General features: G+C 54.6%; 1 protein-coding gene across 1 annotated transcript in view; it reads left to right on the forward strand.

Moving 5' to 3' along the window:
* Positions 1 to 1,658: 1,658 nt before the first annotated feature.
* TGM2 (transglutaminase 2) overlaps positions 1,659 to 20,866 on the forward strand; it is a 34,376-nt gene continuing 15,168 nt past the window's right edge. Inside the window, exons 1-6 of the mRNA XM_025876525.2 lie at positions 1,659 to 1,809; positions 4,334 to 4,513; positions 10,332 to 10,574; positions 14,310 to 14,428; positions 16,899 to 17,027; positions 18,092 to 18,269. Of these exons, the coding sequence (XP_025732310.1) occupies positions 1,800 to 1,809; positions 4,334 to 4,513; positions 10,332 to 10,574; positions 14,310 to 14,428; positions 16,899 to 17,027; positions 18,092 to 18,269 (859 nt within the window). The 5' untranslated portion in view covers positions 1,659 to 1,799. The remainder of the gene's footprint in view (positions 1,810 to 4,333; positions 4,514 to 10,331; positions 10,575 to 14,309; positions 14,429 to 16,898; positions 17,028 to 18,091; positions 18,270 to 20,866) is intronic.

The following is a 20,866-nucleotide window of genomic DNA, read 5'->3' on the forward strand; positions in this document are numbered from 1 at the left end:
TAGAGTCTTACTCCAGGCCTATAAGGGAGGAATTCTTGCCCCCATTTTGCAGAGGGAAAACTGAGGCCTGGAGAACCAAAATATCTGCCCATGGCCACACGGCTGGTCAGGGTCAGAGTGGGAACTCAAAACCGGGTTTCTTGGCTGATGTCCATTCACCCTGCTTCTTCCTCTGAGCTCTTGCTAGCTGCAGGAAACAGTTTTTATAACAACATCTGTAAAATGGGGAGCAATTACAAGGTTCACTCACAGGGTTATATTTTACAGGTCAGCACTGGGTTATGTGTTTTTTCACTAAGACCCCAGGCAGGGCCCACTGGGCCCAGGGACAAACATCCACAAAAGCAACATGGTTTATTCCTTGCACTGTGCTATACAGGAATGGGAATGAAGGCCAGTTTGGTAGCCCAGATCCATCAATAAGATACAGAACTTGTTCCAGAAAAAAAAACTGGGGGAGGCCTACAGAACCCAATCTCTCCAGGGACCCTCTCTCCTCAAGCCTCATGGTGGGTAAGAAGTGTAGGAGGCTGGGGAACCAGAGAGACCAGGACGGGCACAGCCAGGGTGCTGGGTTCTGGGGCTCAGAGGTTGAGTCCCTGGGAGTTTGGCTTTGGTCCTTTCTGGCACACAGTGGATCTGCAAGGAAGCTCAGTGGAGGGAGAGGGGGAGAGAGGTGGGAGGGATGGGTGGGTGAGTGGATGGTTGGATGGATGGATGGATGGATGGATGGATGGATGGATGGATGGATAATGAGGGGGACTGAGGGATGGTTGGGAGAGGCAGATTATCAGAGCTGGGCTACAGGAAGAGATGGGGGTGTATCTGTCTTTGTGGGCATGTCTGCATGTCTGCACATGAGTCCGTGTCTGCGTGTGGGTCCCTCTGAGAGTATCTGCAGGTTTGTGTGTCTACGGGTGCCCCAATCTGTTTCTGTGTCCACACCTGATGATGGGTCCGTGTCTATGAGGTCTGTCTGTGTGTGTCTGCGAGCTGGCTGCATCTGGACATCCGCTGATCCGCAAGTGGCTGTGGATGGGGACCTGTCTCCCTGTGTCTGGCTGTATCAATGTCCTGGCATGTCTTTGTGATTTTAATCTGATTTTGCATCCATGTCACTGGGTCTCTGTGTCCAGGTTCGTCTTCTATATCTGTTGGAGTGTGTGTGTGTCACTGAGTGTCCATGTCCCAATGTCTCTGATTGTGTGTCCGTGTCTGCTCCATCTATATCTGTATTTGAGTGAGAGAGAGAGAATGTGTGTGTGTGTGTGTGTGTGTGTGTGTGTGTGTGTGTGTGTTCTTGATCCGGACTAGACCTGACTACGGATCTGTGTCTGTGGATCCAGGTAAGCTGTGTCCTGGCGCAGCTCTGTGTCTGTACCTGCCTGTGTCTATTTCCGCGCCTCGGTGTCTCTATTACCCAAGGTCTGATTATGTGTCCAGGTGTGTCTGTGGGTCCTGGTCTCCTTGTGTATCCCTGTCCGTTGCAGTTCCAGCCCTGATGTCTGTCCGCTCCCGCAGGGGGCGCCCTTGCGCAGCGGCTGCTCCCTCCCTCCCTCCCTCCCTCGGGCTCTTGCCCCTGGGGACACCCTAACTAGACAAGAGCAGACAGCGGGCCCAGACTGGGCAAAGGTGGCCCCACCAGGTCCCCGCCTTCCAGCCTGGCCCCGCCCCCTGCCCGCCCAAAGCTGCTATAAGTTCACAGCTCCCTCAGCTTCCGCAGTGCTTGCCTTCAGTGGTCGCACTTAGAGGGTCCAGCCGCCCCCGATCAGAGGAGGAGCCACCGCCACCACCTGACCATGGCCGAGGGTGAGTATCAGGGTCAGCGCTGCCACCACGCAAGCGCCCTGACCCTGGCCATCCCTCCCTGGTCGCAGTGGTCCTGCCTGGGCCATGGGGGAGGGGAGGAAACACCTGGCCATGGGCTCAGTCCCTAAGTCCCCCAGTTTGGGAGCAACACAAAGGCTGGGCTGGGTGAGGAGTGCCTGGTTCCCAGTCCTGGCCCAGCTTGGGCCCTTACTTTCCCTATCCCCAGGGCATAATCTTTAACCCCTGCCTCCCTGGATCAGATGAGGCAGTGGAACGTGAAAATGTGTGGTGAACTGTAAAGTATTGGACTAGTGGACCATTGTCACTTGTCCTCAGTCAATTAGTGGGGCTGTGTCCCATGAAGCTGTGCAGAGGGGTCTGCCCAGCCTCCGAACACTTAGCTTTGGTTAGTCCCTGCCAGCTGGGAAGAGGTATGCACTTTCTCCTTAGTGGTACCTGGGAGACTGCTTGGCCCCGGGGCCAGAGAAGAGGTTCCAGCATCCTATGGGGACTGGGCTGAGAGCAGACAGGTTCTCTAAGGTCCCTCCAGCCCTCAGGTTCTGCAACTCTGGTCTTTGGCCTCTTGTGCATTCTCAGATCCCCCTCCTGTAGAATGGACAGCACTGAGGCTCTTGGTACATCGGTGAGGACCAAAAGGAGTAGAGAAGGAGTCTGATTAATTTCTTACCTGCTCCGCCCACTACACACACACACACACACACACACACACACGCACGCACGGTGGCCACACTTCTGTCCCAGGGGAGGGATTTCTGCAGTGGAGGATGTCAGTGCACTAAGGCCACTGTACACTGTGTCCCGGCTAACTCTTGGGTCAAGTCCATTTGGAGATGGCCCTTGCATACTGTAGCCCCCGGAAGGAGGTGCGGTGAGAGGGAATGTGAAGAGGGAGGTGGGGCACATGGAAAAGGGAAGAGCGGGATGAACCGTGGACCTGCCTGACTTGCTGGGTGACCTCGGGCCACCTTTGTCCCTATCTGAGATCTGGCTCCCCAACACATGGGATCGAAAACCAGCTCAGGGCTGGCTGTAATGGGTGACCTAGGTGGCCACTTGTCCGCAATGCATTTTCCCATCCCTGACCCCAAGAGAGGCTCCGTGGGCCTGGGGGGCCCTGGAAGTGCCGGTTGTGATGAGCCACCCGCTTACTACCACAGTGGCCACTTCCTACAGGGGTCCCACTGGCCTGGAAGACCTTGCCTCCTTTCTCAGTGCAGAAATCCTATGATCCTAGAACTCAGTGTTTCTGCACCTTTGGAGCTGGGCGTGCTTTCTGGAAATCCTTCTTCAGACAATTACCCAAGAAAGCACCCTACCTGCCCCAGCCCAGGAAGTGACCATCTCTCTAGGGTCTCCCAGGGGGACCATGGGCGGGGCGGGGGGGGTCTCTTAACTGCTTAAGCTTTCTGGAACAGAAGTTTCCAAAAACAATGTTTCCTCACCCCAGCAGGCCAGCAGGAAGTTCTCCCTGGTGGTGTGGAGGTCTCTCCTGCTCCGAGTGCAGAGGGGGTCAGCTTCCTCAGGCTCCCTCCCACGCTCAGAACAACACAGGGGTGGGAGGGAGGGGAAGGAAGGAGTGGGGGGATGGCGAACAGACCCTGAGCTGTGAATGAGATGGGTTTCCAGCGCAGGCTCCAGACTCCACAGCCCTGGATTCCAATCCCCACACCGCCGCTTGCCGTGGGACCTGGGGCCACAGAATATCTCCCTCTGCACAGCCGAGGTGCTGATAGTACCCGTGTGGGTGGAGAGGCTGTGAGGTTTAAGTGGAGATAAGCCATGTCAGGGCCCTCCCTCAGCAGTCCCTGGGCACTTCGGGATCTTCCACAGCAGAAGACAGGGGATGTGGGTCGATGTCCCCGTGGAAGGATCCACTTGCTGGGTGACTTTGGGCAAATCCCTGCCCCTGGCCTCAGCGGGACCACATACTCTCCAAGGACCCCGCAACGCGGAGAGTCTGCCTTGCCCACTCTCCCCATGCTACGGTCTTCCTAATCGTGACCTTGAGCTTGCCAAGATTTATGAGGTTTGCGCTTCCCTCAGACCTCCACCCACCCACCACCCCTGCCTCCGCCCTGGTCTTCAGCTCCCTCCGAAACTATATAAATAGAGATTTCACATATCAGACTTCTGCCCTGGGCCAGGCCTTGAGGAAAGCGTGCCCAACACCCCGTCCTTGTCCTCACATCAGTCTTTTGAAATTTCCGAGGAGGTCCAGAGAGGGACAGACGAGGAAAGCAACACCTGGAAAGAGGACTTGCCTGAAGTCACACCACTGGAAGGTGGCAGAGACCTCTCCCAACACGCCACAGTGGGCATGACCTTGTGATTGAGAGTTGGGGACATCTGGCCTGGCTAGCCCCAGCGTGACAGGGGGATTGGGAGGGGGTAGAGAGGGCTGGTTCCCGGGTGACCCTGGGTGTCCCCACATCCAGGGAGCCCCGGGGTCACAGCTGGCTGAGGGAGGCCACCATGGCTCACACCCCTCCCACTGTCTCCATAGATCTGGTTCTGAAGAAATGTGACCTGGAGCTGGAGGTCAACGGCCATGACCACCACACAGCTGACCTGTGCCGGGAGAGACTGGTGGTGAGGCGGGGCCAACCCTTCTGGCTGACCCTGTACTTCGAGGGCCGAAGCTATGAGGCCAGCACAGACAGCCTCACCTTCATTGTGGTGACCGGTGAGTCCCTCCACCACCCCCACGCCCTGACCTGCTGTGTTCTGTGATTTCATGGCCCCCTGACAACGGGGCACCAGGCTGCAGGGAGTTGCTATCAGCCACTAGCTCCCTGTTACAGATGAGGTAACTGAGGCCCAGAGCATGGAGGGATGATGCCCCAGGTCACCCAACCTCATAGACAAGTGGACTGGACAAGCGGCCTGGGTTCTGAAAACCTGTTATCACCGAGGGGTGGGGCTCAGCTTCCTACCGCAAGGTCCATCAAAGTCCTGCCCACTCTTCCCCACAGCAAAACAACTTTCAACTCTTATCAACAGTTACTTCCCCACATCTACATAACCCGATCAGGCCACTGGGCTCAGGTCCATATCGGGTCTGGATGGTGGAAAGCACCCAGCTGGCTCTGTGTCTCTGAGAGGGTAATTTTGTGTTCCCATAGTTCCTTCTCCAAGCCTTGGGAGGCTGCCTTAGGCTCAGGGACTGACAGACAGACCTGGGTCCTGGTGTAGACTGAACTGCCTACCCGCTGTGTGACCTTGGACAAGTTGCTTAGCCTCTCTGAGCTCGTGTTTTATCCTGGTGTGAAGCACTCATGGTGGAGGGTTGTTAGGGCCGAAGGTTCGGACATGGGGGAGTGCCTTGTAGACGTTAGCCGCTGTTCCTGCTCTTGTTCCAGGGCAGGGTCCAGCGATGGGTGAAAGGACATTGAGGCCCCCCCACCCCACTCCCAGATGCCCAGTGCCCATCTTCTTGGCTTGCCATTCCTGGGAAAAGAGCCTTGAATGCCGAGTCTCTGGATTTGGCTTCGGGTGGGAACCACTCCCTTGAGATCGGCTAGGGGCCGCCTGGCTGGGACTCTGCTAAAGGGTGAGAAAGGCCAGTTCTTTCTGAGACCTACGAGGGCAGAGAGAGCCGCAAACAGGCTGAGGCCCGTATTTACCTGGCAGCCCTTTGATAAGGCTTTATCCCTGTGCCTGCAGACAGGCCGTGGGTATCCACCCCCTTGCCTTCCCTCCCTCTCCCTCCGCTTCTGGCAGGGACACACCCACTCTCCAGCGTTGGCCCCCCTCCCATGCAGCCAGCACCTTTAGGGCCTGTTTTAACTGACCCGAGGAGGCTGCAGGAGCTTCTGATCTTTCTAGCCTCTGTAAAGTGGAACGTTGTAGTGTCTAACAGAATACCCTGAGAAGAGTCAGGCTTGTGATGATGAGACTCACAGCACCTATAGAGCACCTACTGTCTGCATGCTCATCCTAAGTCCTCCCATCTTGGAAGCATAATGAGACCCCGTTTTACAGGTGAAAATACTGAGGCTCAGAAGGGTCGAGTTACCTGCCCACAGGTCACACAGTGAGTTAGGGACAAAGCAGGGTTCAAACCCCATCCTCAGCGTTGAGGTTTTCCTTGCTGTGAGCTGACAGCAGACACATTTACCTATTCAGCACAAGGGCCAGCCAGGCCTCGGTTTGCTCCTCTGTGAAATGGAATGGTAGAGGAGTTGCCAGAGGGGGCTACCTGTGACTTCCACCTTCTTTCTCTTCTTTCTCAAGGCATCCCCTTTCTTCTCCTCCCTTCATCTAGGCAGCCTGGGGCTAGGTAATTAGGCCCTAAGTTCAGGGTTGGGGTGGGCAGCTGATCTTCCCACCCCAGCAACTAATCTCTGTTCTCCAGTTTCCAGCAACTTATCTCAAACCCTACCCAATCTGCCCTGATCACCTCCAGAGCCCCGGCGGGCAGTCTGGGAAGGCACTCTATCTCTGGATGCACCTAGCTTCCCTGTCCGAGTTACCAAGAACTCCGATGGACTGAGGAAGCCTGAGGGACAATACCAGGAAGCCAGGCCTTTCACCTCAAGGCCTGGCTTGGATTAGCACCCAGCCCTGGGCCTGGCCTGGCCACCCTGCTCTTGTGCAAGAACATTCGAGCTTGTGATCAGCCTGTCCTACCTCCTTAGGGAAACTGAGGCGGAGGGAGGGGAGAGCACTGGCGAAGGTCACTCAGTGAGCAGACTATGTGGCCTGACCCTATAAATACCAAGATGCTGTGCATTTCGCCCAGGTGGTTGGGCTCTGTTTTGGAGTGCAGACCACAGTAGACAAATAACATTCTTACTATGGGAATAAAGCTCTGCTTCCCTCTAAGAGGGGGCCAGGGCTTGGAGGGTGAGTGGGGTGGGACTGAGGTCAGCCTGAAATAGTGAAAAGAACTTTTATGAGGCTGATGGAGGGCTTTCCTCCAGAAGGTTGCCCTCATCCACTCCCCCCCCCCCCCCCCCCCCCCAGCCAACCATGGTCTAGGAGAGTCCCCAGGACTCCCGACTCTCCAGGTCATTTAGGCCCCGAGGGGTCCCTAAAGCATCTCTGGCCCCACAAAGGGTACCACGTGGAATGGCAGCCAGTGAATTTTCAGAGCTGGCCCACGTGAGCCGTGGCTGGACCAGGGGGGACAGCCTGTCCACATCCCCCCCAGCCCAGGGCCCCTTGGAAGAAAGGGGTGTGTATGTGTGTGTGTGTGTGTGTGTGTGTGTGTGCCCAGCTGCCCCAGGATGGAGAGAAAGGGAAATGTGTTTCCTGACCTGTCCTTGAGGGTGGTATGTCAATAATGACAGTAGCCGTGGGCCCTGACCCGGGCTGTTACTATGGTGACCAAATCATTGATTGTCCAAACAGGGACATTTCTTTTTTTTTTTAATTTTTTATTGTTATGTTAATCACCATATATTACATCATTTGTTTTGGTGTAGTGTTCCATGATTCATTGTTTGTGCATAACACCCAGTGCTCCATGCAGAACGTTCCCTCTTTAATACCCATCACCAGGCTAACCCATCCCCTCACCCCCCTCCCCTCCAGAAACCTCAGTTTGTTTTTCAGAGTCCATCGTCTCTCCTGGTTCGTCTCCCCCTCTAACTTACTCCCCTTCATTCTTCCTCTCCTGCTATCTTCTTCTTTTTCTTTTTTCTTAAAATATGTTGCGTTATTTGTTTCAGAAGTACAGATCTGTGATTCAACAGTCTTGCACAATTCACAGCGCTCACCGTAGCACATACCCTCCCCAATGTCTATCACCCAGCCACCCCATCCCTCCCACCCCCAACCACTCCAGTAACACTCAGTTTGTTTCCTGAGATTAAGAATTCCTCATATCAGTGAGGTCATATGATACATGTCTTACTCTGATTGACTTATTTCACTCAGCATAACACCCTCCAGTTCCATCCACGTCGTTGCAAATGGCAAGATCTCATTCCTTTGGATGGCTGCATAATATTCCATTGTGTATATATACCACATCTTCTTTATCCATTCATCTGTCGATGGACATCTTGGCTCTTTCCACAGTTTGGCTATTGTGGACATCGCTGCTATAAACATTGGGGTGCACGTACCCCTTTGGGTCCCTACATTTGTCTCTTTGTGGTAAATACCCAGTAGTGCAATTGCTGGATCGAATGGTAGCTCTATTTTCAACTGTTTGAGGAACCTCCATACTGTTTTCCAGAGGGGTTGCACCAGCTTGCATTCCCACCAACAGTGTGGGAGGGTTCCCCTTTCTCCACATCCCCGCCAACATCTGTCGTTCCCTGACTTATTAATTTTAGCCATTCTGACGGGTGTGAGGTGGTATCTCATTGAGGTTTTGATTTGGATTTCCCTGATGCCGAGCGATGTGGAGCACTTTTTCATGTGCCTGTTGGCCATTTGGATGTCTTCTTTGGAAAAATGTCTGTTCATGTCTTCTGCCCATTTCTTGATTGGATTATTTGTTCTTTGGGTGTTGAGTTTGATAAGTTCTTTATAGATTTTGGATACTAGCCCTTTATCTGATATGTCATTTGCAAATATTTTCTCCCATTCCAAACAGGGACATTTCTGAGCATGAAAGAGTGCCATTAAGAATTACACTGGGGCCACGGCCGTAAGCTGGGACTGTCCCAGGCAGACTGGGCCATATGGTCACCCTGACTTGGTCCCTTTCAGACTCAGTTTCCCTATCTGTAAAGTGATTCAGCTGAATGAGGCAATTTCTACATTTCACTCCAGTCCTCAAAATCTGTTGTTTGGCCTGAGGATTCTGACTTGTAATGGTCCCTTTTGGTGACATGGAGGAATGCTCACGTATCCTGTGTGATAATTGTTCTAGTCACTGTTTGGAATGCTTTCTATGAAGTCTCTGCCGGTCCTCTAAACTGCGCTAAGACGTGGGAGTGACAATAACAAAAAATAATTGCCATTTATTGAGCGCTCACTGTGTGCCAGGAACCATACGATGTACCTCCACCTTTTTAAGCTTTGCAATGACCTTATAAGGAGGTATTTGTAATTGACTGTAATTGACCCCATTTTACAGATGAGGAAGCTGAGGCACAGAGAAGCTAAGTAGCTTGTCCAAGGTCACAGAGCCAGTTTGAGACCTAGAATCAGACCTTCCCAGACATTTAGTCTAAGGCTATTTTCTTCTTTGATGAGAAAATTGCCTAGAAAAGAGAGGCCTGGTGACTTAGCCCAGGTCACACAGTGCTCAGAGCCTGAGTAGGGGAACCAGACCCCGGCTGGCTCTCGGGGGCCCAGTGCTGCTCAACTGCTCAGGAGCATTTAAAGGCTTACAGCCAATGCCTGGCACCCAGACAGGGCCTTGGAGGCCTGTGTCATGCCTGTTAGCTCATGGTTATATTTGGGCCTGGGTGTGGGTAGGGCTGGTGGGTTGGGAGGAGGGCTCAGGGTGCCAGGAGGGAGCCCTTCAGTGAACGGGCCCCCATATTGTCGGAAGCAGGTGGGCTGAGCTACAGGGAGCTCGGAAGAATAAAAAGAAACTTTCCTGGGCAGCCACCCAACTAGGCAGAGAAGGTTCTGTTTCTCCTCTCGGCCACCCAAGTCCAGAAAGGATGACTAGCCCTCCCATGACTCAGACCTGCCTGCAGGGGCAGGGCCTTCCCCCCACCAGAAAAAGCAGCCAAGCTTGAGGCCGGCTCCCTATCTCAAAGAGCCTTCAAGACCCCAACGAGAGAGCACGGGAATGAGAGGCACCGTGGAGGACAGCCCAGAGCCTAGAGACCTGAGCTCAGATGCTAACTTTGCCCCAGACTCCTGGGATATCCTTGGGAGACCCTCCTCTCTCTGAGCCTCAGTTTTCCTACCTGTACCAGGGGCCTCAGGGGAAGCAGGAAGGGCCAAGGCTGTGGGGTGGGGAGGGGATGGTTATGACCCTTCCTTGGAGCTGCCTATGGAGATACAAAGGTCAAAAGCCAGAGTGGGGCCTGGGGAGACAAACACCTAGAGGCTGGACAGCCCAGCACTCCACAGCAAGGGGCCTCTCAGATGGGCTCCCGTGGGGACATCAGAGGACCAAGGTCCTATCCTGCTCAGAGTCTGGGCTTATTCTTCTGAAAGGGAAAGCTGCACCCTAGCAGGGAAAGGATTCAGGTGGGAAAGGGGATGCTCCCCATGGATTCTTGTTCATGCTACAGGTGGACACACAGAGCCCAGAGAGGGGGAGGGTCTTGTGCACAGTCACACCCGCCCAGGCAGCATGACTGAGACCCTGCCCCAGGTGGAGCTGCCCCCTCTCCCAGGAGAAATCTGTCTGGCGCCTGTGGCTTTTCATGCATTTTCACAAAAGCACCCCAGCAAGGCTGGGGTCTGAGCCTCACTTTATAGACGAGGAAACCAAATCTCAGGGAGATGAAACCTCTTGCCAAAGTTCCCTTACTGGTCAGCCGCGGAACTAGGCCTCAAACCCTGGCCCACGGGACCCCCTGCGTGCACCCGGCCCCTGCCCGTGTCTGACCGGCTCACGGCCACGGCCTTTTCTCCGCCAGGCCCAGCCCCCAGCGAGACGGCCGGGACCAAGGCCTGCTTCCCGCTGTCCAGTGCTGTGGAGGAGGGTGCCTGGGCGGCCGCCGTGCTAGACCAACAGGACGGCGTGGTCTCGCTGCAGCTCAGCACCCCGGCCAACGCCCCCATCGGCCTGTACCACCTCAGCCTGGAGGCCTCCACCGGCTACCAGGGCTCCAGCTTCGTGCTGGGCCACTTCACGCTCCTCTTCAACACCTGGTGCCCAGGTGAGCCATACTCTCCATGGGCAGGGTGGGGATGGGGGAGCTGGGCAGGCCTAGACCACCCCTGGGGGCTGCTGAGGGCGGGGCAGGGGGAATGGGGCAGAAGATTGAGGGAAGCCCCCTCAGGCCCGCCTCACAAAACCCTCGCCATATGCGCACACTGTTACCCCCTTTACACAGGCAGAAAGGCACTGGGAAGCAAAATGCCCCTCCCCGAGGCCGCACAGCTACCGAGACATCTCACCCGGCGTCCGAAGCGCGTGGGTTCCCCGAGCACTGTGACCTGGGCGCGCAGGTGTCTCGGGTTCAGAGCCCCATTCAGGAATGGGGTGCCGAGGGGCTGCCCGGGGCCTCCGTTCACTGCCGACACCCGGTTCTGGTTCATGGGGCTCTGTTTGAAATTTCACCAGACGGGCTTGGGGAGGGGAAACTGAGGGAGGCGGAGGGGTAGGTAGCCAGAAGCGGTGGGCAGGAGCAGTTTGGTTACCTAAGTGCCTCCTTATACGCTTCCTCCCCGCTTCCTCTCAACAATCCCGAGGGGGAGCCCGTCAGTGTCCTCGCAGGCTCAGAGAGGTCACGTGGCTTTGGGAAGCTCCTCAGGAAGTAAGTGGACAACGCTGGACAAAACTAGCAACTTGGAGGGGATGGCTTGAAGAGCCGAGGCTGACTCAAGGAGGAAGGGGGCGGCAGGGGCTGCCACACCCCTTCCCAGGCCTCAGTTTCCCCATATGACTAACAGGGCAGCCGGATCTGTTTCCTTCCTGCTCCTGCATAGCGAGGCAGAGAGACAGGCCTTGTGGGTGGGCCCCAGCCGAGGAACGGGGTGTCCCTCCTCAAAGCTGGAGCCCAGCCACAAATTCTGGCCTCTCCAGCATCAGACAACCTGCTTCTTACTGGGCCGCTGCTTTATTTCTTCTTCTCCGTTTTGGGGCATTTTGTAACACCATCAAGGGGAAAGACTTTTTGTTTTCTCTTTTATGTATTTTGGCTTTTAGATGTCCTCTTCATATAAGCTTTAAGCACTGCAGGAAAACAGCCCCGCTTTGACTCTCCTTGGGGAGCAGCATTATTAGCTGTCTTGGGGGACTCATCTCCTTAGATTCCAGTGTATATGCCTAGAGACACTGCCACCTTAATGGGGTTCTCTGTCTCTCTTAAACACAAAAGGATCCCACAGTATACATTAACCCACAACTTATTTAACTTTTCCCCTCTACCATACATCCTGACGATCCTTCCACATTGGCGTGCATACACATCTGCTTTTTTTCTTTTTAAAATTTTATTTATTTATTTGAGAGAGAGCACACAAGCAGGGGGAGTGGCAGGCAGAGGGAGAAGCAGACTTCCCTCTGAGCAGGGGGCCCGATGTGAGTCCCAGGACCCCAGGATCGTGACCTGAGACCAAGGCTTAACCAACTGAGCCACCCAGGCGCCCCTGCTTTTTTTTCTTTTTTTTTTAAGATTTTATTTATTTATTTGACAGAGAGAGACACAGCGAGAGAGGGAACACAAGCAGGGCGAGTGGGAGAGGGAGAAGCAGGCCTCCCGCGGAGCAGGGAGCCCGATGCGGGGCTCGATCCCAGGACCCCGGGATCATGACCTGAGCCGAAGGCAGACGCTTAACCGACTGAGCCACCCAGGCGCCCCTGCTTTTTCTTTTTAAGAGCTCAGAGTGCCCTGTGTCTTGCCAGTGTGGACTGTTCATTGATCTGGCCCTCCACCCAGGGACATGAGGTTGTCCCCATTGGATCCTCACAGGGAGGGTGTCTATGGAGCACCCTTGTTCACACGCCCTGGGGCCACATGGAATGGTTTCTCAGGACAGAAGTGGCCTTGCTGGACCCCGCGGTAGACTTGTTTTGATTTTGTCAATCTGCAGAGCTTACAGCTAGTAGGCCGCCCGGTGCACAGAGCAGGAAGACGCCGGAGTCCCCCTCTCCCTCCCCACTCACCAACACCGCAGGGTTTCAGAGTTCAGGGAACAGGGATCAAAGTTCCTGGGATGTCCCCTTCCTCTGGCCTTTCCTCCAGCCCTGCCCCGCCCCCACCCTGCGGGTTGGGGTGGCTGTCAGCCAAGCAGCACAGTGACTAAAGTGACCCACATGCCAGGGTGGGAGCCTGGGGGGCGGGGGCGCGGTGGAGCTGGTGATTCGGAGGCAGGAAGTTGGGCTCAGTGGGGTGGGGCTGCCGGGTGGGAACACTGCTGTCCCTTTGGGACCTGCCCCTGAAACCAGAGCCTTCTACCCCTGAGCTCAGTTAGGTCAGGAGGACAGGAGGGAACGAGCGCCAAGTATGTGCGGGGACTTCCTTGTCCCCAAGGCCCCCGGAGGGCAAAGTCCCTGCCACCTGGGTCGGGGTAGGGACAACGCTCTCACCCCAGTGACGAAACACCGTGGGTGGGTTTTTCTTTCTCCCACACTATCAGCTGACTTACCACTGTATAGTTCATCTGCCGGAAGGCTAAGTTCTGTTGCGGTCCTGGGAGCCACAGTGCAGTGTGCATAAGACAAAAGATGCTTAGCCACTTTCACATTTGCTTTCTCCGTGCACTGAGAGGGGGGCTGCAGATGGGCCTGACAGAGCCCCCGGGGCCCAAGGGCCCCGAGCAGCTGCATTCCAGGCCAGTGCCACCATATTTTTAGGGACCCATAAAAATGTTTTAATTTCTTTTAAAATCAGAAGACAAAAATGAAAGCTTAGGTCAGAGAATATGTTTTAATATGTTACATTAATATATTTGTTATGATACCAATGCAGTCATAAAATATATTAATTTTTATTTTATTATTACTATTTTTTACGGAGGAAGGGGCCCACAGAAGCAAAAATGCCCAGGGCCCACCAAAGTCATAATGAGGCTCTGGATTTCCTCTTCCCGGCCTCAGTTTCTTCACCTGTGACGTGGGGCATGGTAAAGGCCGGCTTGATTTTTGACCTCCTGCCACGTGGGCCCGACTGCCCCAGCACTCTTTTCTGTGGTCGTCAGCCACGAGGAGCTAAGTGCCACGCGTACCAGTACCTGTCCCTGGGCTGACTCTGGTCCTCTGCTTAGCAATGTCATCCCACCAGACTCCGAGTATCTAAATCGTAGTCATTTCTCAAGGCAGCGTTCACAAGGCACCTGCTTCAGGGCGATCCTCCCTGACCACCCCCTCCCCTCAGCTGGACAGGACCCCACTTCCCCTGAGCCCCAATAACCCTAGTAGGCTTTCTCTCTACCTTGAATCAAGCTCCTTCTCACACCGGCTCAGGGCTTTAGCTTGCCAAGCACCTTTCAGGTCTGCATCCCGTGTTACCCTCGGAACACAGTGAGGGGGATGAAGAAGGAGAAGTGAGCTCCCCAGGGTCACACAACAAGTGAGGATCAGCTAGGAGATTCCTGACTCCTGGTCCAGGGCTCCTCTATCTCTTGTGTGGGCATCAGTTTTCCTACCTGTAAAATGGGGCTTTCAAGGTCCCTTTCTTACAGAGCTCTTGTGGAAATTAAACATTAATATATGCCATACACTTACTACAGACAAGTGTTAGAGAAATGGCAGCCACTGATAATACTAGCTGAAAACACTTATCTCATGGGTATGGGATTATTAATGAATGGTTAGCTTTTCTGATTCAAAGATAGAAGGTCCTCCAAGACTCACCTAGCCCTGGGTCTTGGCCCCCTGGCGGCCATGTCTCTGGGGACCTTGCACTCCGCCACACCCAGAGCTCAGGCCCCTTCCTTCCCACCCCCAGCGGATGCTGTGTACCTGGACTCCGAGGAGGAGCGGCAGGAGTACGTGCTCACCCAGCAGGGCTTCATCTACCAGGGCTCGGTCAAGTGCATCAAGAGCATACCTTGGAACTTTGGGCAGGTAGGGCCACATCCTGCCCTTCCCAACCACTGCAGGCCCACTGTGTGTGGGGCCCTGGGTCTGAGGCAGTCAAAGCTGCAGAGGTGCGAGCTGGTCTCAGAGCTGGCCCACCCCATGCTGTCAGGGATTCAAGAGCCCTGAGATGGCTGGAGGATCAGAGAGGGTCCGGCCCAAGCCTGAGGTCATACAGCAAAGGGTTGCCCTACCCACCGTGGGAATGGCAGTCCCAGATTCAAAGTGGGGAAAGAATCGGGAGAGCCTTTGGGAATTGTGGGGCTAGCAGGTGCTCCAGGAGGGAGAAAGGGAATATTCAAGGCCATATACCAAAGTAACAGAAATGCCATTGTGTGTGCTGAGGGGAAGCCTTACACCATTATCTAGATCAGTGGCTTTCAAACTCAAATATACATCAGAATCACCAGAAAAGTGTGTTAAAACACAGATCACTGAGTCCCACCTCTAGTTTCTGACTCAGTAAGCCTGGGTGTGGGCTGGGAATTTGCATTTTTGACAAGTTCGCAGGCAATGCTGATGCTGCTGATCAGTGGTCATACTTTGTGAACCACTGGTTGTATCAGTTAGCTACTGCTGAATAACAAACAAGCCCAAAACTTACAGGCTTAAAACAACAGCTATTTATTATTTCTTATAAATCTATGGCTCACCTGGGGCATGGCTGCCTAGGCTGGGCGTGGCTGACCTCCGCTAGATGGCACATCTCTGTTCCATGTGGTTCCTCATCTTCTAGCAAGTCAGCCCAGGCTGGTGGTTCGAATGAGGGATCTCATTTCCTCTGCCATCCAGGCTCCCATGAAAATTCTTGAGACACTGCTGAGAAAACTCAAGAAGCAAGAGTTTTCACACTCCTTCCTGGCCCTTCAACCTCCTGGGGTGTTGGGGGGTGTTGGCCTTTTGGGATGGGGTTCACCTTGAAACTTTTCCCAACAGCCCCTGGGTTAGGGTTTCCATATTCAGGTCTCCAGAGTCCTGCCCTGGGACCACAGGGAAGTCTTCCCTGTGTGGTGTGGGGCTCTGACCTCAGTTTCCCCATCTGAATACTGGGGATACTAATTGCAAGAATATCTGCCCAAGAACCTATAGCCTGCTCTGGGACGTACATGAAATGGTGGTGTGGGTGGGATACAAAAAATACATCGCAGAGTAAATTGGCTCTTAATTCCCAGGGCTCTGTATTCTCCCCTGAGAAACAGAACAAAGCCAAGTCCTTCTTTTCCTTTCCTGACTTCCTATTCTGTGTCCAGGCTTGTGTTGAGCCACGGGACACAGCTCTTGTGAATCGTCTGGAAGCCATCACAATCCAGAATGATAAGACCTAGAGGAAAGAAGTGAATAACTGCCGATGGGAATCAGGGCAATTTCTGAAATAAGCAAGGTCTGAGCTGAGCTATGGAGGAGGCGGAAACACGGTATACAAGGCAAAGGGAATGGCCTGAGCAAAAAGCTCAGAGGTGGGAAAGTTTATCTTGTGCTTAAGAAGACTTCTGTAGCTCATGGAGCAGTTTATGTCCGGAGGAGTCCCAAGAGATGAAGTGGGAGAAGTCAGCAGGGTCCGGGGTGTGAATGTCAGGCAGATGGCAATAGGGAGCCACAAAAGGGCTCAAAGCCATGGAGGGAGACCTGTGATGAAGCCTGGTTTAGGACAACACTACAGAGGGTGGGTACCAGGGGCAGATCGCCTTTGGACTGGTCAGACAGGTGGTCCAGTGTAATGTGACAAGGAGGGAGGGCCCTACTTTTGATAATGATAACATCTGAGTTGCAAGGATGAGAAGGTGTGGGCCATACAAGAGTGGCTGGAAGAGCATTCCAAGCAAAGGAAATAGCAAGTGCAAAGGTCCTGGGGCAATGAATGGTGATAATGAGGTCAGAGATGGGGTGGGATGCAGATTGTGAAGGGTCTTGAGGTCACAGGGCAAAGTCTAGCTTTCATTCTAGGTGCAGTGGAAACAAAGGAGTGATTTCGAGATATAATTTACCCCGCTTCCAGTCAGAGCAGCGTGTTGGGGTGGAGGGGGCAGGGGGGAGAGAGGGTTCTCATCAGCTCTGCAGGTGAGTCAGGCCTTAGGGGAAATGAGATATTTGGCACAGCAGATATGGGGAAGGGACAGTGGCAGGGCCTGACGTGACTCTGAGGAGAGGGAAGCCCCAGGGACGCTGTGGGTGCTACTCCACGTTCCCAGGACACCCCCCCGCCCCCGCCCCAGCCAGGCCCTGAATGCAGGCACATCCCTTCCTCTTTCTCACAAACTCAGTCATTGTCCCCCCCCATTGCCCATCCCGAGCCAGGCAGAGCTGGCCTCACAGAGATGTGGCTGACCCAGCCCGCCCGGACTTTCCTAGTGTGTGAGATGGAACAGAGAGGACCTATGGCTGCAGGGCTGCACGGCAGGCTTCCGGGAGGAGGTGGCTTCTCATTTCCGTCTTCCTCCTCTTGTTTCCCCCAACACAGTTTGAAGACGGGATCCTAGACATTTGCTTGACGCTCCTGGACATGAACCCCAAGTTCCTGAAGGATGCCTGCCGTGACTGCTCCCGCCGCAGCAACCCTGTCTACCTGGGCCGGGTGGTGAGCGCCATGGTGAGTAAGAGGCGGGGCCCATCCCAGGGTCCAGGCCCATCATGGGCCCCAGTAGGCTCCCCCCTTCCTGTGATGATGGAGGCCACACTCCATCCTGGGCTTGGTTGGGGGGTCCCAGGAGATGGGAAAGTCTCAGCTAAGAGAGCTTGTATTTGGAAAGACAAGATTTACACAAATAAGGGTGATGTCATGTGGTCCCTAAAAGCAATTCATTCATTCACTCATTCCGCAGATATTTATTAGATGCCACCCGTGTCCTAGGCACTGGAGAAACAGTTGGGTGTATGACGTGTACGGTCTCTAACTTCATAGAGCTTATATTCTCGTGGTTGGGTGGGTGGGAGGAGACAGACATTGACAGAAATACGGTGGGAATGAGTCACAATCAGAAATGATGATGCAGGCACCGAAGGAAGCCAGAGGTGTGAGAGGGTCTACCTGCAGAATCCAACTTCGGTGAGGGGCTGGGGGGGACCCCCCTAAGTGATGATCCCTAAGCTGATATAGCAAGTGGGAGAAGAGCATTCCAGGGAGGGGGCACAGTTTGTGCAAAGGCCCTGAGGAGGGAACGACTTTGGCAGGTTCGAGGAGCAGACAGGAGGCTGGCATGGCTGGAGTGGAATGAGCGAGGGGGAGTGGGGTGCAGGAGGTGGGCAGGGGTTAGGCCATGCAGGCCTCATGGGTCACAGTCAGGAGGCTGGATTTTATTCTCAAGGCAATGGGAGTGTGAGGGGAATGACACAATCCGGGGAGGGGCCCGGAGGGGGGTCTTCGTAAAACTCAGATCACTTCTTGTCACTCTCCTGCCACCCCGTGGACCAAGTCACATCACCAGCATCACCTTCATGACCTTGACCCCTCACCACCTCCTCCCTTCATCCCCTTTTCTCTCCCACACCCCGGGCTCCAGCCCCAACCATCTCCCACGTACCAGCCTGTCACACCTTGGTATCTTTGCATGGGCTGTTCCCTCTCCTAAATTCCTTTCCCTGCCTTTCACCACGTACCGAACTCACAGCACCTGCTCCCCAGGCTTGGTCCCTCTGATGCCCTGCTGGTTGCAGGTCAACTGCAATGATGACCAGGGTGTGCTGCTGGGGCGCTGGGACAACAACTACGAGGATGGCGTGAGCCCCATGTTCTGGATCGGCAGTGTGGGCATCCTGCGGCGCTGGAAGACCTCGGGCTGCCAGCGTGTCAAGTACGGCCAGTGCTGGGTCTTCGCTGCTGTGGCCTGCACAGGTGAGCTGCCCGCTGGGCGGGGGGCGGGGCTGGAACCTGTTCACAGCCTCCCTGAGCCCTGGGACGGGAGCAGGGAGAGCACTCAAATGGGAATCGGGAGACCCCAGTTCTGGTCCTGTCTCTGCCTCCAACGCCACCAACGTACTGTGAGGCCTGGAGTCGGCGGCTGCCCCTCTCTGGTCCTTTTTCCAACCACTACCCTGCAGGTGGTTATTAGGCTCAAGGGATGTCATTTGGGAGGCAGCCTGGGCTCAGGGTTGAGAAGATGGGCTTTGGAGCCAGGCACCCCTGAATTAAGAATCCCCAGTAACACTCACCTGCTCTGTGACCTTGAGCAAATGATTTCCTTCTGAACCTCGGGTTCCTGGTCTGTAAAATGGGGGCGAGAGGGCCTCCCTCCTAGGGTGTGTTGATAGAAAACTCCTCGGCCCAGAATTCAGCCCAATGTAGCTCTCAGTAAATATTAGCTATTAGTAACTCAATAATAACAGTCATTAGCAATGTCAAGAAAGAGAAAGCCCTTTCTAAAATGTAGATGCGGAAAGAGAAAGCAATTTAAACCCAAAATGTAAAATAAATCTTTAAAAAATGTTAAATATTCGAGCCCAGAGAATGGTGAAGACTGTTCTGGGCTGGGGATGGTGCATCTCAGAATGAGTCTGTATCCTATAGCAGACAAAAACATAGACTCCAGAGTCAAGGCCTGAATCTCAGTCCCAGCTCTGCTTCTTACCAGCTGTGTCCCCGGGTAATCACTGAGCCTCCCTGAGCCTCAGCTCTGTTACATGTGAACCGGACTTTAAAGGCACTTTTAATAGTGCCTTTGTCCTGGGGCAGCTGTGAGGATAACGTATGAGGTGCTAGAAATGATTTCAGACGCCTAACAGCAAATACTTATCTCGTGCTGTTAGATTATTCTTATTACGATGACTACCACTGCTATTATTATTTATTAGGCTCAGGAACTCTAAGAGGCTGGTCCTGACTTGCAGCTTCTCTGACTCCGGCACCAGGGCCCAGGCTCAGGGAAGGGCCTCGGGGCATTCCAGCACTGTCCTCTGCACCAGCAGTCTGGGTAGGGGTGGTGAGGCCCGGGCTTCCAGCTGGGCTGTCTCTGCACCCCCTTCCGCATGGCCGAACCACCATGCCTGCCTGCTTCTGGGACCTGGGCATTCCCTTTTCTTGTGCAAACTCCCCTGTCCCAGACCTCTTCCTCCGAGGGGCCTGAAATGCCTCCTCAGAGAACCCCAAGGATTTTCTGGAGACCCACCACCATCTGTGGCCTGGGTCCCCAAGCTCACCCGTGGACACCTCCCTCCCCTGGGGCTGTGACCTCTGGAGGTCTTGCTCCAGACCCTTCTCTCCCCAAGGCCAGGGCTGAGTCTGGGTCCCTGCAGCCTTCTCCCAGGCCTGGTGTGACAGAGCTGGGGAAAAGTGACTTGGATGAGCAGGCCCCCGGGGCTTCTGCAGGAAGCCGCCTGCTGGACTGGCCCAGGGACTCTGGTGTTTCGCTGCCTGTTTTGAATCCCAGCTCTGTCACCAGTCCCTGGGTGGACTTGGGCAAGAGAACTGGGGTCTCCAAGCCTGTATCCTCACCTACGAAATGGACACAGAGGTGACGGACCTAATTCACGGGGAGATGTCACTTCGCACAGTCTCTGGTTCAGGTTAGGCTTGGGTTTGTGGGCTTCTGGGGGAAGCTGGGATTCCTCAGCCGGACCCTGGAGCATTTTTGAAATGTCCCAGAGTCAGCCCACCGTGACTGGATGGACGTTTGCAGTGACGGGCACCGTGGCACCCTGCTCTTCCACCCTGGGCACGGGGCAGACGAGACTGCCACATCCACTGCCTCTCTGAATCACCGCAACATCCCAAAAAGCTGCTATTTTTGGCCCCTCTTAAAAGAGGAAATGGAATCTCAGAGACGGGAAGTGGTTGCCCAAGGTCACACAGCTGGGGAGCGGCACGGCCAGGCTTGAGGTCAGGTGTTCCCGGTTCTGGGGCAGCCTTCTGGCCTGAGCCTGTGATGACAAGCCCTCTTGAGACACCGGCTCTAGGACAGGGGTGATGCCTTGCTCCTCCCCACGCCTGGTCTGTATCCTGAGGCCTGTCATGTCATGGGGCAAGGCCTGGGGTCGGGACGCAGAGAATCTACTGCCCGGGCCTCAGGGGGAGCCACCAGGCAGGAGGGGGAGTGTCAACACGGTCCTTCCTTCCCGCTCCCAGGGGCCCTCGTCCAGGGCCATCCCGGGACCTCTTACCCTGCTTGACAGTGGACCAAGGGCAACAGGGCAAAGGTCCCTCACACACACACACTCACACACACACACACACGCACAGACACACACTCACGCACAGACGCACGCACACGTGCACACACTCCACGCACCAACTCCAAGACTCAATCTCAATCAAAACTAAAAGGCAAAAGTCCCATTCAGTAGGGCTTTTCTCACTTTTAATTTTTTTTTTAATTTTTATTTTTTTAAAGATTTTTTATTTATTCGACAGAGAGAGACACAGCGAGAGAGGGAACACAAGCAGGGGGAGTGGGGGAGGGAGAAGCAGGCTTCCCACAGAGCAGGGAGCCCGATGCG

This window comes from Callorhinus ursinus, unplaced genomic scaffold (assembly GCF_003265705.2).
Source record: "Callorhinus ursinus isolate GAN/ISIS: 27379988/994484 unplaced genomic scaffold, GSC_fseal_2.0 scaffold38, whole genome shotgun sequence".
In the NCBI taxonomy this organism is placed as follows: domain Eukaryota; kingdom Metazoa; phylum Chordata; class Mammalia; order Carnivora; family Otariidae; genus Callorhinus; species Callorhinus ursinus.